The sequence below is a fragment of the Astatotilapia calliptera genome, chromosome 6 (assembly GCF_964374335.1).
Source record: "Astatotilapia calliptera chromosome 6, fAstCal68.1, whole genome shotgun sequence".
In the NCBI taxonomy this organism is placed as follows: domain Eukaryota; kingdom Metazoa; phylum Chordata; class Actinopteri; order Cichliformes; family Cichlidae; genus Astatotilapia; species Astatotilapia calliptera.
Window position 1 is genome coordinate 30,393,953 of NC_137427.1, and position 16,464 is coordinate 30,410,416.

At 44.2% G+C, this 16,464-nt stretch overlaps 2 protein-coding genes across 2 annotated transcripts in view; both read left to right on the forward strand.

The window, feature by feature from the left end:
• Nucleotides 1-485: 485 nt before the first annotated feature.
• Nucleotides 486-6,185, forward strand: LOC145429496 (uncharacterized). Its single transcript, XM_080303096.1, has 3 exons — nucleotides 486-941; nucleotides 3,388-3,525; nucleotides 3,633-6,185. Exon 3 carries the CDS (start codon nucleotides 3,683-3,685, stop codon nucleotides 6,182-6,184), a length of 2,502 nt encoding a protein of 833 aa, XP_080159222.1. The 5' UTR covers nucleotides 486-941; nucleotides 3,388-3,525; nucleotides 3,633-3,682; the 3' UTR covers nucleotide 6,185.
• Nucleotides 6,186-7,118: 933 nt separating this feature from the next.
• The window catches only part of myo15ab (myosin XVAb), a 50,413-nt gene continuing 41,067 nt past the window's right edge, over nucleotides 7,119-16,464 (forward strand). The window contains exons 1-14 of the mRNA XM_080302592.1: nucleotides 7,119-9,577; nucleotides 9,674-9,793; nucleotides 9,902-10,219; nucleotides 10,430-10,627; nucleotides 10,924-11,156; nucleotides 11,473-11,878; nucleotides 12,170-12,252; nucleotides 12,642-12,705; nucleotides 12,838-12,947; nucleotides 14,199-14,273; nucleotides 14,360-14,456; nucleotides 14,674-14,777; nucleotides 15,292-15,355; nucleotides 16,025-16,138. Of these exons, the coding sequence (XP_080158718.1) occupies nucleotides 7,355-9,577; nucleotides 9,674-9,793; nucleotides 9,902-10,219; nucleotides 10,430-10,627; nucleotides 10,924-11,156; nucleotides 11,473-11,878; nucleotides 12,170-12,252; nucleotides 12,642-12,705; nucleotides 12,838-12,947; nucleotides 14,199-14,273; nucleotides 14,360-14,456; nucleotides 14,674-14,777; nucleotides 15,292-15,355; nucleotides 16,025-16,138 (4,209 nt within the window). The 5' untranslated portion in view covers nucleotides 7,119-7,354. The remainder of the gene's footprint in view (nucleotides 9,578-9,673; nucleotides 9,794-9,901; nucleotides 10,220-10,429; nucleotides 10,628-10,923; nucleotides 11,157-11,472; nucleotides 11,879-12,169; nucleotides 12,253-12,641; nucleotides 12,706-12,837; nucleotides 12,948-14,198; nucleotides 14,274-14,359; nucleotides 14,457-14,673; nucleotides 14,778-15,291; nucleotides 15,356-16,024; nucleotides 16,139-16,464) is intronic.

The window sequence follows — 16,464 nt, forward strand, 5'->3', positions numbered from 1 at the left end:
GGGAGACGGCAAGGTCGTCTGGGTTATGGAGTGAATCCAGTGGAGATGCAGCAGTTTGTGGCTCTCTGCAGTTTGTTTGTTGTCAGGCGGGTCCATCTGGCGGGCAGCAGAAGGATTGCTCATGTGGAGACGTTAATGGCACATTTTGTGTGTGTGTGTGTGTGTGTGTGTGTGTGTGTGTGTGTGTGTGTGTGTGTGTGTGTGTGTGTGTGTGTGTGTGTGTGTTGTTGTTGTTGTTGTTGTTGTTGTGGTAACTCTCACCTTCATCTGTTATGCTCCATTTCCCCCTTGAGCCATCTCATGACACACTTTCCCACCGTTGCTGAGTCCGGATGAGAGGAAGTGTTTAATGCAACAATAAAAAAAACCCCGCGCACTGTAGCAAAGCTCCGACCAGCAGGCAGGTACACTGCAGAGGAAATGAACTTTTACCCACTTAATGGTGCTCCATCTTTTGAAATAAGCGGGGGAGTTTATTAATTAGGTTCACGTCTTATTCACGTTTTATTAAGAATGAATGTCACGTGCTTTCCTTGTTTATTTTTTACACTGCATACATCAGCGTGCATCGCCGTACATATGACTGCTGTTGCCCATCCGGGGGACCTTATCTCTTCACACCGGAGTGTGTGGAACTCAAGCCCCCGGCCGGCCGCTGAAGAATAGCGGTCGTTAAATATTCATCCTCCGTTCCCGGTGGCACACTTTTCTTCCCTGCAGACCGACCCTTACTGCTTCGAGACCCGCTAGAGCAGCAGCAAAGGCGTAAAGCTGTGTGAGTAATTAAGATTTTTTTTAATTAAAAAGGGGATTGTTTTTATTTTATTTTGATTTTAGTCTTTCGCTCTATTTTGACCCGTAGGAGGATGGTGAAACGTGAATATGGAGCTCCAGTAACGTGAGGATGCCCGTTCCCGAGGTCTGGTGTGTGCCAGGGAAAGGTTGGTTATAGGTGCATAAATCCACACCCATTCCCCCTCCCTCCATGCCTCCCACATACAGTGCACATCTATCTGTTTGCCTGCATGCTTTGGCTTTGGTGGGTCTTATTCTCTCCTGCAGTATAATGTTTTTCCTGGAGCTGGATTGCCCGGTGTTTCTCCCAGCCCGTTATTATAAGACTAAACTAAATCATGTAAGGAAATGCAGAATTGTTAGGTAACTGCTGTGTGTTGTGCAAGCTTTTTGCCACAGGCCTGTAAACTTACCTGATATCCGACCAACTCCTGACTACAAGAAGTGCTGCAGGTGTAATGCTGCTCCACTAGATAGCAGCAGATTACTGTGTGTGTATGTGTGTGTGCATGTGTGCGTGGATGTATGTGTGCAAAGTGACAAAGATGGTCTACAGCTTCCCCTTGGGACCTGAATGCGTTTGATGAGCCTCATCAAGTCCACCTCTGTCATAACTCTGCTTTTTTTGCCCCCTCCCGGGCATTTATCCCAGTTTCTCTATGTTGTCTCTTCTCCGCAAATTCTATCAAAAGATGGAGGACCACCTGCCAGCAGCGATTGCTTTGGGAAAAGGGAGACTGGCTGCAGCTCAGAGCTTTTCACATTTGATAAGGGCTTTTCATTCTCCTTCAAAGGCGGATGTACAGTTTGAAACAAATTGTGGGAAAGCCAGGGGAAGAAAAAAAAACACTCTTTCATCACACTCTCCATCTATTTAATACACACGTGCACCCACTCAAAGGCATCTTTATGAGCAACCCTGTGCACACATGCACTGCTTGTGCCCGTTCCTGGTGTGTAATGATCAGATAGACTTACATCCAGAGACCAAAAGATCAGGATCTGGCAACCCAACACCTATACTCTGTAACAGGACTGATCCAGCAATCCGACCCCTTCCCTCTCGAAGAGGAATAATTTGGTTGATGGCACTAATAATCACAGCCCTGTTACTGATCCTTCACTGGTTCTCTGTGTATGTGTGCGTGTGTGTGTGAGAGTCATTCCTCTGTCATTGATACCTAGAGGGAAGACGTCATATCTCTAGCAAGTGGGTGCTTCTCCTGCCTCTGCTCCTTCTTCTGCTGTTACGTATGTGGAAGTAGGTTGGTGGTGGCTGCGTTGCTCATTTTGAGGCTGTTTAAATATAATATTTATTGAAAAGAAGCCTGTGTGAGCAGGACACACACACACATGCACACAGCTGACAGAGTTCAGGAAACAGAGTTAGAGAATATTTAAGGTTAGAGCATAAATGTGTGTCTGGGTGCTCAGGTCAGGGTTGTTATTACATCTTTGTGGGGATGATGACATTTTACTGCCAATCAGGCTTATCTTATGCATCCCATGTCTGTCTATCTCTCTTTATCCTTCTCTGTCTCTCTCTCTCTCTCTCTCACTATCTCAACCTTTTGTATTATTTATGCCCCGCCCCCTCAGCCGCCCAGAGATCTCAAGTTTCACCTGTAGAGCCAGATGACAAATTAAGACTCCTTCTACGAGCTGCCAAAAGGAACTCTTTAAACCTACACATATACACACATACACGCGCATTGGTTGTCACACACAGGAGGGCTTGGTGAACAGAGTGGCGTGTTGAGTGAGAGAATGTGTTGTAGTGAGCAACAGAGGACAGAGTAGGTCAGAGGAAGAAGCTCGGTGTGACCCAAAGACATTTGCCCAGAGTTTTTTGCTGAAGAAGAAACTTGCAAACAGGACGCGTCAGATTTGAAGACTGCAGACACCAGCCAAGAGCGCAGCACTTCCTCTTTTGTGACGTTATTTTTGTCAGTGAAGTAGAGGTGACTATGACCGGAAAGGTTTGGATGAATGATTGCGGCTTTAACTTCAAGTCTACAGATGAAGCACTGACTGGACCGTAGAGGGAGTAGAGCTGGAGCTGGTGTAACAGCTCCATATGTTGTTTGTGTGTTTTCAGTGCTTGCATTTGCACGAACGCAAACACCGTAGGGATCAAACTGTGTGGAAATGAGTAAAATCAACACAGTAACAATCTCCTTTCAAAGAGTTTGCAGTGAGGTTTACAGTCAACACCTTGCATACTAATGTAGAATTGCAATTTACAGAAGGCTTTTAGAGCTGACCTTAAAGCCTATAGTACAGCTGGACATTGATAGATGATGGCTTTTTTCACTGAGGTTGTGTATCGCTAAGAGATTTCTGTATGGAAACTGGACATTTCTAGATGATGTCTTCATATTGTAATATAGAGATAGGAGCTCTAATCACTTTGTAAAGGATATGATATTACGACAGTATTCGTGCTAAGACAAGAACACTGACTTATCTAACTAAATGCATTTTACTGCTGTTTCTGAATGTGATAGCAATATTAATGTTAGTCTTATTTGTATGTGTGAGATTGCAGACATTCATCTATCTATCTGTCTATCTATCTATCTACCTGCACAGAAGCCTTCATGGGGACCCGATCTGGGCAGTGTCAAACTGCTTTGGCCAGGTGGACCTGTCCTTACACAGATACAGAACCCGCATATAGCTCTGGCACAAAGTCAAACAGGCACATATAAGGCAAGGAGTCTTTTAAAGGTCAGACTTTTTGGAACACAACATGCCTTTTATTGAACTTGAGACATTCTCACAGTGGTGCCTTCCAAACTCTACACATGTCATGTCTTTCTATTTTTCTTTTGAAGGTCAGCTCCATTGCATCTCGTAGAGAGGGCATGGTGTGCCCTTAGCCAAAATGCCTGGCAAGAAAGACCCCAAAAAGGACGCAAAGAAGGGTGGAAAACCTGAACCAGAGAAAAAGAAGGAGGAGGAAAAGAAAGGCAAGGATGACAAAAAGGGAGGGAAGGACGACAAGAAAGCCAGCAAGGATGATAAGAAAGGTGGAAAGGATGATAAAAAGGGTGGTAAGAAGGGAAAAGAGGAACCGCCCAAGGGGAAAGATGATGGAAAGAAAGGAAAAGACAAAGGGAAAGGCAAGAAAGTGGAGTCTGAGGAGGAAGAGGAGGAGCTCCTGAGCGATGAAGAGGATGAAGAGTTCAGTGATGAAGAGGATGAGGAAGACTCAGAGGATGATAGGAGAGGGAAGGGGCGAGGAGGCAGGGGAGCTAAAGGAAAGAAAGTGGGGAAGTCTAGACGGGGTGAAGACTCAGAGGAGGATGATGATGAGGATGAAGATGACGAGGAAGACGAGGATGATGAGGATTATGGGAAATCCAAAAAAAAATCCAAGGACGATCGCCACCATAAAGGAGGGAAATCCGATGCTGACGCAAAGAAGAAAAAGGGCAAAAAGAAAGAGGAAACGCCACAGATTCCAGTGAAAGAAATCCCGAGGAAAGGTCTGAAGAACATGTCCAGGATGTTCATGAAGTTTTCAGGCTTCAAGCGACGCAGGAACAGCAGGAAGAAGCTTAAAAGTACTTCACGTTTATTCCTGGGTTTGGGGAAGAGAAAGACGCGAATTGCTAAGAAGAAACGTCGCAAGTCCATGCTGAAGAACACCTCTCGTTTCATGATGAGATTCAAGGCCAGCAAAAAGAGGAAAAAGGAGAAAGAGGCCAAAGAGAAGGCAAATGGTGGGAAGAAGCCAACCTATATGCTGCTTCGCCTGGGAGGGAACAACTCCAATGAGAAGAAAGGGGGCTTCTTCAAAGGCTTATTTGGGAAAAAGGACGGTGATGGGGCTGTTGACGACTTCAAGAACAGAAGTCTACTGTTGGGGAAGGTTGCAGCGGCAACTAACTGGCTGACGAAACGCTTCCTGTCCACCAAAATGCGGGAAAATTCAGAACAGCATGGCTGGCAAGGGCATAGAGCTCACAGTCGGCAAGCCAGCTCCCGACGTTATCTCCAGGGTTACCAAAACAATGGTTATGAGCATGATGAAGATGTGTACGGATACCAGAAAGTATATGAAGGGTATGATGACGGTTATGGAGATGAGGCAGCATATGGAAATCATGGTCATTATGGTTACTATGACAATGACAATGGGGCAGGGGGAGCAGGATATCAAGACCTTGGTTACTATGAGGATGAAGGATTCAATGATCCAAATGCAGAATATTATCCTGGTGTTCTTTATGATGAGAGCACGGGGGAATATTATAACCCTTATTCCTCTGCTGATTACTATGCTTACGAGCAGCAGCAGGCAATGTATGGTGATGAGGATCTGGACTACTATGCAGTAATGGGTGATGACCATATGTATGGAGGAGAGGTGGATGGGTTCCTTGACCCTCAGACTCAGGGCTATTATGATGAAAATAATCAGGGAGTTTACTATGGTGGCGAACAAGTGGGCTATTATGACATTGGACAGGCAGGTTATTATGAGAACCCTTATGTATCATCTATGGGAATGCAAGGTGGATTTGCGCAGGACTATCAACTTAGCTATACTGATGTTGGCATGCCATACCAAGACTTCAGCTCCCAGCAGGCAATTGGATTCCCTCCAGGAGGCCAACAGGTGTTTGGGTTTGGAGACCAAGTTGTAGGTCAAGGACAGTACCTTTATGGAAACCAGAATGTTGGCCAGATGGATCAGTATGGAGATGATAGCAGTTTAGTTCAAGGGGGGGAGATGACGTTTAGAGTTCCCAGACCTCAAGTGCGCCTTTTTGGGAAAGAACGTCTAGATGTTACCTTGCCTCCTCCACCAACTTTGCCGCCTGATCCAGAATTTGAAGACATGTCAGAAATCCAGTACGAAGACCAGATTCCTCTCGTGCCAGGTCAGCCTGGTGGCATGATGTCATTACAGCAACAGATGGCAATGTCACCACAACAACAAATAATGATGTCTTCGCAGCAAAATCTGTTGCCCCCTCAAGAACCAATAATGATGTCCCCTCAAATGATATCACCTCAGCAGCAAGTCATGTCACCGCAGCAGCAGATGATGTTACAACAAGACCAGAGTATGTCCCCCCAAATGATGTCATCGCCAATTATGTCACCACAGCAACAAATGATGTTAACGCAGCAGCAGCCGATGTTGCCACAACAACAGATGATGTCCCAGCAAATGATGTTGCCACAGCAGCAGACGATGCCCCAGCAAATGATGTTGCCACAGCAGCAGATGTCACAAGAGATGATGTTCCCACAACAGCAAATGATGTCACAGCAAATCATGTCACCACAAGAGCAAATGATGCCACAGCAAATGATGCTGCCACAACAACAGATGATTTCACCACAGGTAATTCAAGCTGTGCAGTGTCATTGAACCTGACAATGTTCTTAAAGCTAGAGAGTCACAGGAGGGTGACTTTGCTGACTTTCAGTGTGATTCATATTGCACTGTAAATATAAAAAAGAAAAAAATAGGAAATTCAAAAGAGTACACATGCACTGCCCTTTCAAGTTACACAGTTCTCTTGTTTTAAATAATCCCACCACACAGAGAAATGTGGCAGTAACATATTCAATAAATAAAGAAAATATTGCTCAACATTGTTCAATTCAGTTTTTCTATATAGTGCCTAATCACGATAACAATTGCCTCAAGGTGGTTTATATTGAAAGGTAAAGATCCTACAATTGTATAGGGAACAATCAGACCACCACGACAGCGGTAAGGAAAAACTCACTTTTAACAGGAAGATACCGACAGAAGCAGGTTCAGGGAGGGACGGCCATTGGTTGGGGGCGAGGGGAGGGAGACAAAATAAAAACACACTGTGCAGAGAGCCAGAGATTAGTAATAACTAAGAGAGTGAATAGCGCTGAGTGAAGAAGAAACATTCATCATCGGAAGCCTCCAGAAGCCTAAGCATTGTACAATTTAACTAAGGGAGGGTTTGGGGTCGTATGATCCAGTCTGATCCAATCTTAAAAGTAGAGCAGGTGTCTGTCTCCCAAGTTCAAACTGGGAGCTGGTTCCATAAAAGAGTGGCTTGAAAGTGTCTGCCTCCCATTCTACTTTTAAATACTCTGGGAGCCACAAGTAAACCAGCAGTATGAGAGAGAAGTTGGGGTAATATGGTAAATTTAATTCTAGATTTAATATGGAGCCAATAAAGTGAAGCCAGTATGGGAAAAATATGCTCTCTACTTTTTGAGATGAGATGGGATGTTTCTATTTTTAGATTCTCAGTACTAAGTACGATTAGTGATAGCAGCATTAATTTCATTTCATTTCATTTGAACTGGAAATAGCGATAGATAATCAATAAGCCAATGTTAGATAGGTGTAGCTGCTTTTTTTTTGCTTATGACCAACAATGTGATAAATAGTTCTTTGAAATAATTAGTGTAACATTTTCTTGATGAAAAATAATATTCCAGGCAAAATCAGCTTGCAAATCTGATAACTGCTTTTCACAGCCTGTAAATTACTGGGCTAAAGTCCATGTTTCCATTTTGAACATAAAGCTTTGTGCTCTTTCAGCAGCAGATGATGACTGACCCAATGATGATGCCACAGCAGCAGGGTTATGGGCCACCATCCATCCCTACTCCAACTGCAATGATCATTAAGCAAGCAAACATGTCCCCTCTTCCGGGACGCCGTATTCAACCCTCTCCGACACCATCCCGCCGTTCTGTCATTATGCCCTCCCCACAAATGCAACGTCATCCTCCTGCTATGGCTTCCCCAGTACCCTCTCCTATGTTTGCACAAAGACGCAGTCCCTCTCCACAGCCATCCATGAGGAGTGGTTTAATTAATGCCCAAAGACCGCCCTCTATTATGTCTAGGCAACTCTCACCTCCTTCCTCGCCTATGGCCTCCCCGCTTGCTCGTCGTAGAATGCAACCTCAGAGATCACCCTCTCCCCTGGCTCGAGGTCCTTCAGCCCCCCACTCTCCCCGTGCCTCAATGATCCGGCATAGTCCCCCACCGTCACCAAGACCATCAATGAGGCGACGATCTCCACCTTCTTCACCTCGTGCTTCCATGAGAAGGCGAAGTCCTCCACCAGCACCCAGTCCTGCCCTCAGCCCATTTGAAGCTAGAAAGATTCATAGGTCACCATCTCCTACCCTCTCTCCTGCTCATGTATCTCCCCCCCTCTCTCCACAGCTCAGCAGAAGACCATCTCCTTCCCCATCTCATCGTAGCTTATCTCCTGCTGGGCCCCGGCCTCACCTATCATCCCCTACTCTTTCTCGCCGCTCAACTCGACTGCTTAGGGATCCAACACCAGTGGCCCGGCCTAGGATGGGTGGAAATGTTCCTTTAGGTACTGTCAGACCCTCCCCTATGGGTCTCCGAGGACGTCCAGTGCCCCCACCAACCCAGAATGTGCGTCCTTTTCGTGCCTCCTCTATAAGAAGCAATAGGTCTTCTGTTCTCACAGTGGACTCCTCGCTTCACTCCTCTCCTTTCCACTCCCCTCACATGGTCCACCGTGCTCCCTTGAGGAGAAGAGAATCTGGAAGATTACCTCCTCGTCCCATTGCTCGAGGACGTCCACTCATGGCCCCGCGGTCAGTAAGAAGTATGCCACCCCCTTCCCCACAGTTGTCCATTAAACACATACCGCACTCCGCGTCCCCGCACCTCTCTCCTCGAGTCTCCCGTCAGCCCTCCCCCCTCCTGCCCCCACGTGCTGTCCACTCGCCTACTTACACACCAGAAATGATGCCCTATGCTGATCCTTACACTCAACAGTCACATCAATTTGTAGCTCCATCTTCTCCCATGCTTTCTGGTGCTTTGCAGAACCAGTCTCTCCGACAAGCCTCCTTCTCATCCCCCCTTGGACCTCAGGTAGCCCAAATGGTAGTGATGGAGGATATGGTTCCTGAAGTAGACCCTTATGTTCCCTTGTCCCCTACTTTGTCTGGTGCAATGCAAAACCAGGCTATTCGTGATGCCTCCTATGTCCCCTCACTCCAGAGACCAGTGTCACCTTATGGTCAGCCTATGGCACCCTCATCTCCTATGCTGTCTGGGGCTCTGCAAAATCAAGCTCTACGAGATGCATCTTATGTTTCCCCTTTACAAAGGCCAGTGTCACCTCTTGAACCTTCTCTGTCCCCTTCTTCTCCATTACTATCTGGAGCTCTGCAAAACCAGGCAGTGAGAGAAGCGTCCTATGTATCTCCTATTTATAGACCTCAATCCCCTTATCCCCCATCTGTACCTCCATCTCCAGTGCTCCCTGAAGCCATGAGACATGGACAGGCACTAAGAGGCGTAGCTTCCTATCAGACACAGTTCAGTTTGCCATATGGACCAACTGTTGTTACACCATATGATTATATCTCTGAGCCTGCCCCTGCACCGCTGCTCCATGATGCACTGCAAAACCGATCTGGTTTGCAGAGTGTCTCAACTATGAGATCCCCTATGATGCAGCGTCGTAACCCTTATGCACCAGCTGGGCCTCAGCTCCACAGTGCTCTTCAGCAGAACCCAAACCTTCGTCAAGCTTCTTATCACACTCCTGTGCAACTCAGACGATCTCCATATGGACCCAAACCACCCTCTTCCCCAGCATTAGGAAGTGCCCTGCAAAACCCACAGTTGATGCAAGCGTCTTACCGTCTGCCAGATGGAACTTTGGTTTCGCCATATGCAGATCCACGTTCCTCCCCATTGCTTGGCCATGCCCTGCAAAATCAGCAAGTTCGTGGAGCTTCGTATGTTTTGCCCGATGGATCGATCAGGGTACGTAAATGGAATATGTCAGTTATGTAGGCTACAACAACAGCTGCCTCATTACATTATACTCTTCTAATTCACACTCTGCCTCTACCCACATAGGACCCTCGTATGCCTCAGAAGCCAATGTCTCCTAACCTCTCGAGAGCTCTTCAGAATCAGAACCTTAAGACTGCTTCATATACTCTTCCGGATGGGACCATTATCGATCCTAGACAGCAAGTAATCCATGTCTTATGTTCCTTTCTTAACTCATTCTTTTCATCATCTGTTTGTTCAAAATAAGGAATCTTTTAATACATTTTTCTCTATTTGTTTTTGCTCATTCAGCAACCCATTTCCCCAAACTTGGCTAAGGCCCTAAGCAACCCAGTTTTGCGTGAGGCCTCCTACTCTCTCCCCGATGGGACCATTGTGATTGACCCCAAGAAACAAAAGTCCCCCAATCTCGCAGCAGCACTTCAGAACCCTTACCTCAAAAGTGCATCCTACACCTTGCCAGATGGCACCATCATCATTGATCCACGCAAACCTGTCTCTCCAAACCTTTCCGGTGCCCTCCAAAACAGCGCCTTGCGGAGTGCCTCATTCAAATTACCAGAAGGGGTTCAAGACCCCAATATACCCATATCACCAAACTTGACCAAGGTTAGTTATTGATATGTTATGTGCTATGAATTTCTCTTTCAACTCACCCTCTCTTCCCCACATAGCAGGACTTGTGTAAAAGTTAACAAGTATAAGTATCATGTCTTCAAAAGTTCTCGTGGCTCCAGTTTGTCTAATAATCACTGTTGACCTGAGGTGCCTCTTTAATTCACTGATGACTAAATCATTTGTCTCTGTTTTAAAACTTAGGCTCTCCAAAACCCAGCTTTGAAAGGAGCTTCATACACGCTCCCAGATGGAACTATTATCGTTGACCCAAGAAAACCAAAGAGCCCCAACCTGGCAGCTGCCTTGCAGAATCCTTATTTAAAGGGTGTGTCCTACACCCTGCCCGATGGAACCATCATCATTGACCCACGGAAGCCAGTTGGCCCTGATCTCTCTAAAGTGCATACCTGTTAAAAATAGTATATCATTTAGCTTTGCTACAGTAATCTATTACTATTTATCACTATTTACTATTACTATTTATACTATTCAATAAAGTATAAAGTAAACATTATTTGTATTGCTTTTATTTATGTTTTTATTGCTGTTTTAGTTGCATTTTTTTTTGCTTCTAAAGTTAAGCATAACATTCTAGCTATTACAGACTATTGAAATGAAGTGTAATATTGGGGACATTTTAGTGACCTAAACTGCACTCTTGAGTAACTTCTCTGCTTTTCCTCTGCCTCCTTCAGGCTCTCACGAATGCAAACCTTCGAAGTGCATCATATCGTCTTCCTGATGGGACCCTGGTAATCCCTGGTCAGCCTCCAAACCTTTCATCTGCTCTGAGGCAAAACCGGGCTCTTCGTTCTACAGGTCTCTATCATCTGTCAGAAAACTCTGTGCTGACAGGCGTGCCCAAACCTACACCTCCCAACCTATACACTGCGCTGCAGAAGGAAGATGTGCGTGGCGCCAGTTACAGGTAGGAAACTATTCTGTTACTGGAAACTATCACAAGTGACCTGATTAGGTTTTTCCAGGTAAATGACCGATTAGGAAATCAATCTGCAAGCTGGGGATTCATTTAAACTAACTAACAGACAAACCCAAATCATCTCCAGTTGACTTTATACAATCTGCATATGTTGATGGTTCTTTCATACTTTGATTCTGACCATTTTGCAGCATTTAGTCTTGTATACTCCACATACTAGAGAGTAAGCCCACTTAATGTTCGTGTTCACATTTTGCCAGTGTTCCACAGTTACATGCTATTCATCAATTTTCTTGTCCATTAGGCTTCCAGATAAATCACTTCTCACACGGCGGTTCCACAATCCAAGCCTGTCTGATGCCATTCAAAACCAGCAGCTTCGTTATGCTTCATACGCGGTGCCAACAGGACTGCAGGGTGAGGACAATCGCTATGCTGTGATTCCTCCGTATGGGCCACGCTCAGGCCACTGGGCCAGAAATGCCCAAGGAGGAGGGGATGGAGGTGAGGACGTTTGGGCAGCTGAGAGGGTTTTACCACATGGCACTGTGCAGAATTTATCTAAGTGGTCGATGTACAAAGAAGATGGGGTGTTAGAAGGATATTCACCCGCACCTCGATTTGTGGATGGAAAGGCTCAGGACCCAGACTGGGCTCCGGAGAGAGAGAGAGCCAGGCCGAAAGTACCAGGTCAAAGCTGGTATGACAAGGTACCTGAATGCAAGATCAACCCATTTTTAGGAGGATTTAAGTTTCTATAATTTTTTACAATTGGTGGAGAATAGATTGGCATAGGAACAAGCGTAATGTACAGATTATTCAAGCAATAACTGAGAAGCTTTAAAGCTAAATGGCCCTAGCAGCATTTCCTCATAGAGTTCACAAACATCTGAATTTCTGCATGTTTTGCATCAGCTATGCATTGAGCCGTGACTGTACACCCCAGGCTTTGTTATTTGTGAGTCCTTGACTAACTATGTACATTTCATGTGTGTGTCCAGATCTATTCTATCCTAAGCATGCCCACAACAAGCCACAGGGTTAAACGCTGGGCGGAGGGAATGGAGGACTTGACACAGCTCCCGTAAGCACAAACCATTATTAGCAGCCTCACTTCTTATTTACTTATATCACACTCTTACAAGCAGTTTATTCCCTGAGCACAGTGTAACACAGTTTATTCTATGGCTTGTTTGTTCCCAGTGTCCCTGTAAGCTCTGAAAAGCTTTGAAACACTATAATTATGTAAATTATATGTTAAGTATGTGAGTGTTATTAAAAACACATCCAGAGCAAAAACCCCACATTAGATATTTGTTTTGTTTTTAACTACAAGTCTTCGGAAATCAGAGAGCTCTTGAGTGTCTTTGAAAACGAATTAATGCTGGATGTCAAAGTGAGAGTGGGAGTGCTGCTTCAGCAGGACAATATGTGCTCAGGACATGAATTTTAATTTTCTGTGTTTAATTTCAGTGAGCTGAATGAGACCACTGTTCTGATGAACCTGAAGAAACGCTACGACCAGGATCTTGTCTATGTATGCTAAATCACTCATTTGCAGATTAAATAACGTAATATCATAAAATGTCACGGACACTGCCAGCTGCCTCAGTTCGTTTACCCTCCCTTTTGTCCTTTTGTCCTTCTGTCATCTCTGTCTTCCACTCAGACCTACATAGGCAGCATCCTTGTGTCTGTGAATCCATACAAGTTGCTCAACATTTACGGGACAGACATGGTGCTCCTTTATGAAGGTCATGGACTGAGTGATAACCCCCCGTAAGATCTGTGTTTGTGTGTGTGTGTGTGTGTGTGTGTGTGTTTGGGCTTTTGCATGTGTTGGACCTGTTAGAGTTTCTGCAAAGAGGTAATGCAAGATAGGCCATTTTTGAGTATTTTACTATTAATAAACTGCACAAGATCGAAATGATTTAATTCTAACTTTGTCTCAGAAGTGTGACAAAGGTCAGGCATTTTCCTATGAATTTAGCAAGAAGTCACCTTTTCTAGACTATTTATTTATTTATTTATTTATTTTTGTAGACTACCCGTTTTTGGATTTATCAGATGTGAAGATGTCTGCCTTGTTTAGAATATAATGAATTAGACGACACTAGCCCTGTAGTTCTAAACTGAAAAAGTCGACAGGAGCTTTTCTTTTTGTTTATAAAGCAAAAAAAGCAGGTAGCTAGCATTATAGTTCAGCTTAAAGGATGCTGTTATTTTTTACATTCGGTCAGGCTGCCACAAGCAAAGTGATACACTGAGCTGACATAGTTCAGAATAAAGAAAATAGTTCCTTCATGAAACTTTTTTGGGGGAATAAACGGGTTGTAATTCATTGCAAGAGACATTGCTAATGACTTTTTCAAATGCAGTTTTTGGCAGTTTAATACACTTTATTCTAGAGAAAGGCAGACGTCTACACAGCTAATTTCTCCTGGTGACCTTAACCCCAAAATCTAGATGCATAAATAAAACTAAAGGCCAGAGAATGGTTCATGGTTCAGAAAAAGTTGGAACCACAATTGTTTGAAAATGGAGTGCTTATTGAAACAATTTTTTGAAAAAACAAAAATATTAATTTGCATCTACATGAGTTTTAAAAAATGTATTGTGTAATTCATTTTGGTTTTTGTGGGTGAAAAAATTCACACTGATGACGCAAAAGTCTCAAAAACTCACAAAACACCACGTATCAAATGTGATACACTAGCCGTTAAAAGGTTAAACCTTTAAGTGAAACCTTTACAGCTGTGTTTGTGTGGGCATACGCTGTCCCACTACATCTGTCTACATGTGTCGTAAGCTGTGCTCTGAGATCCTGTACGGCGGTAAATAAAGGCGTTAAAGGCCAGCACTCTCAGGTGTTAGTAACAGGCTCGCCTTACACTGTTAATGGTCTGTTGCCAAGGGAGAGTTTGGTTATGGATTTCACTGCCACTTCTACACACACCAAGCTGACATGCACACAGCTGGTGTGTGTGTGTGTGATTTTATTCTAATTCGACATCTTTTGTTGTGTTGCAGTCATCTCTTTGCCATTGCTAATCTCTCATATACCACCATGATGGATGCCAAAAAAGATCAGTGTATAGTGATCAGGTATGAACTGCTGATTAAAGTCTGATTAAAGGCATCATAAAACGAGCGCTATAAATCATTCATATTGGTGGTTTTTGTTATTCCAGTGGAGAAAGTGGGTCAGGGAAGACTGAGGCCACTAAATTGATCCTGCGTTACCTGACAGCCATACACCACAAACGCAATGTCACACAGCAGGTATATGTCCAGTGTCCAATTCTTTTGTATGAGTGGACAGACACAGAATGAAGCTCATATTCAGTTTAAACTAACTTTTTTTTCTCCCACATCGTGGTCTTTAAATCTATCTTCTGCCTTCAGATAGAGGTAAAGTATTCTCATCGCTTCCCCCATATTTTGCTCTCTTTACCGTCATACTGAAAGTGCTCATAGTAATTTTCCCTCTGTGCTGACTGGGCAGATCCTTGAGGCCATGCCCCTGTTGGAGTCTTTTGGGAATGCCAAAACAGTGCGCAACGACAACTCTTCACGCTTTGGCAAATACACGCAGATCTACATGAACGAGTGAGTAGTAACAACATTCTTCTTCTTTCAGCTGCTTCCTTTTGGTGTTGGTGTTACGCCAAAAAGGGATTTCCGATGTTTCAGTGTGTTTTTTTATTTGTAATAATTTTGCTTTTATTGTTAGGTAGACTGTAATCTATAGCATTTATGAAGAGGCTATATATAAAATAAAGAAACGGCCTATTTTGTGACTCTACTCTGTGTTATACATTATCTCGCCCGTTTTGGTCACTTGAAATGTCTTTATAGATCTGTAATGTTATCCCTGTATCATAACACACACACAGAAACACACACACATGCACACACACAGAGAATTGGTGACACTGGGTTTACTGGGGAATATGCTAATATGCCCCACTGGCACAGTTAGATAAGGAGTTGATTTTCTGTTAGAACTGTGACAGAGAGCACATTACACATGCATGACTTGTTACTTAACTCAGCCTTACTCTGCGTTTGCATGTGTGTGTGTGTGTGTGTGTGTGTGTACCTGACTGTGTAATTTTACCAGGGGTGTAATCAGCGGTGCCATAACGTCTCAGTACCTGCTGGAGAAGTCACGCATTGTCTTTCAGGTGAAAAACTCTCAAACACACGTATTCACACAACAGCTCAGGTGGAGTCTTTTTACCACTGAGTCATGAGCCCCATTCAGACATGCACTCCTTTCCATTAATCTAATGCCATCTGAACCTAGCGCTACATATCCTAGTAGGCACCCTGTTCACTTTTCCTGTAAAACCTGCAACAGCAACCTTTCTTGGTACTAGGCCACTTACACGTCACCGAACGGCATTTGCGTTGAAGAACAGGCAAGCACAAAGTCGTAGCAGTGTCTTACCTGTGTAATTAAGTTCACTGTTAAGAAAAGTTCAAGTAAAATTTAAACATTGCTCTGTGATGTGCTTTTGCCATCCACAGTCCAGATATACCTCTAAGCCTGGTCTAAGGGAGAATTAAATATTCACATACTGTGGCTCTAATAACAGTGACGTATATCTGAATGGCTTTGAATGACAGACAGCTGTGTCTTACAGACAGATGTAGAGATGTAGCCCGAGACTTTCTTCGTGGTCGCTTTCATCTGGTCACACATCCTTTGAGTATCCCTCAAATATGTGTTTCTCTGTCAACGGCATTATGTGTGTCCGTTTCAGTCATAAGAGATTTAAACTGCTAAGCAGTCCTAGTGTGTGTGCGCATGTGTCAGGGTGACTTTTTTCTGTATGTGTGTCTATTCACAGGCCAAATCAGAGAGGAACTATCACATCTTCTATGAGATGTTGGCAGGCCTTCCTCCTCATGAGAAGCACTCGCTGTACCTGCAGGAAGCTGAGACTTACTACTATCTCAATCAGGTGCTCAGATTCAAACACGCAGACATCCATCAGATATCAAAGAAAATCACAAGGACATTAATCTCCTGTAGAGTTACCATTAGTATAACTGCTACTTCAGTAAGCCTTAAGCCATTAAGTCTTGGGACTAAAATTCAATAAGAACCATACTGCAAAAGCAGCCCAAGAGTTTCTTGAGGCAAAGAAATGGTATAATCTGTAATGACCAAGACAGTCACCCGATCTCAGCCCAATAGAGCATGCTTTTCAGTTACTGAAGCCTAAACTGGATGGAGAGAGACCCACAAACAAACAGCAACTGAAGGCAGCTACAGTAAAGCCCTGGA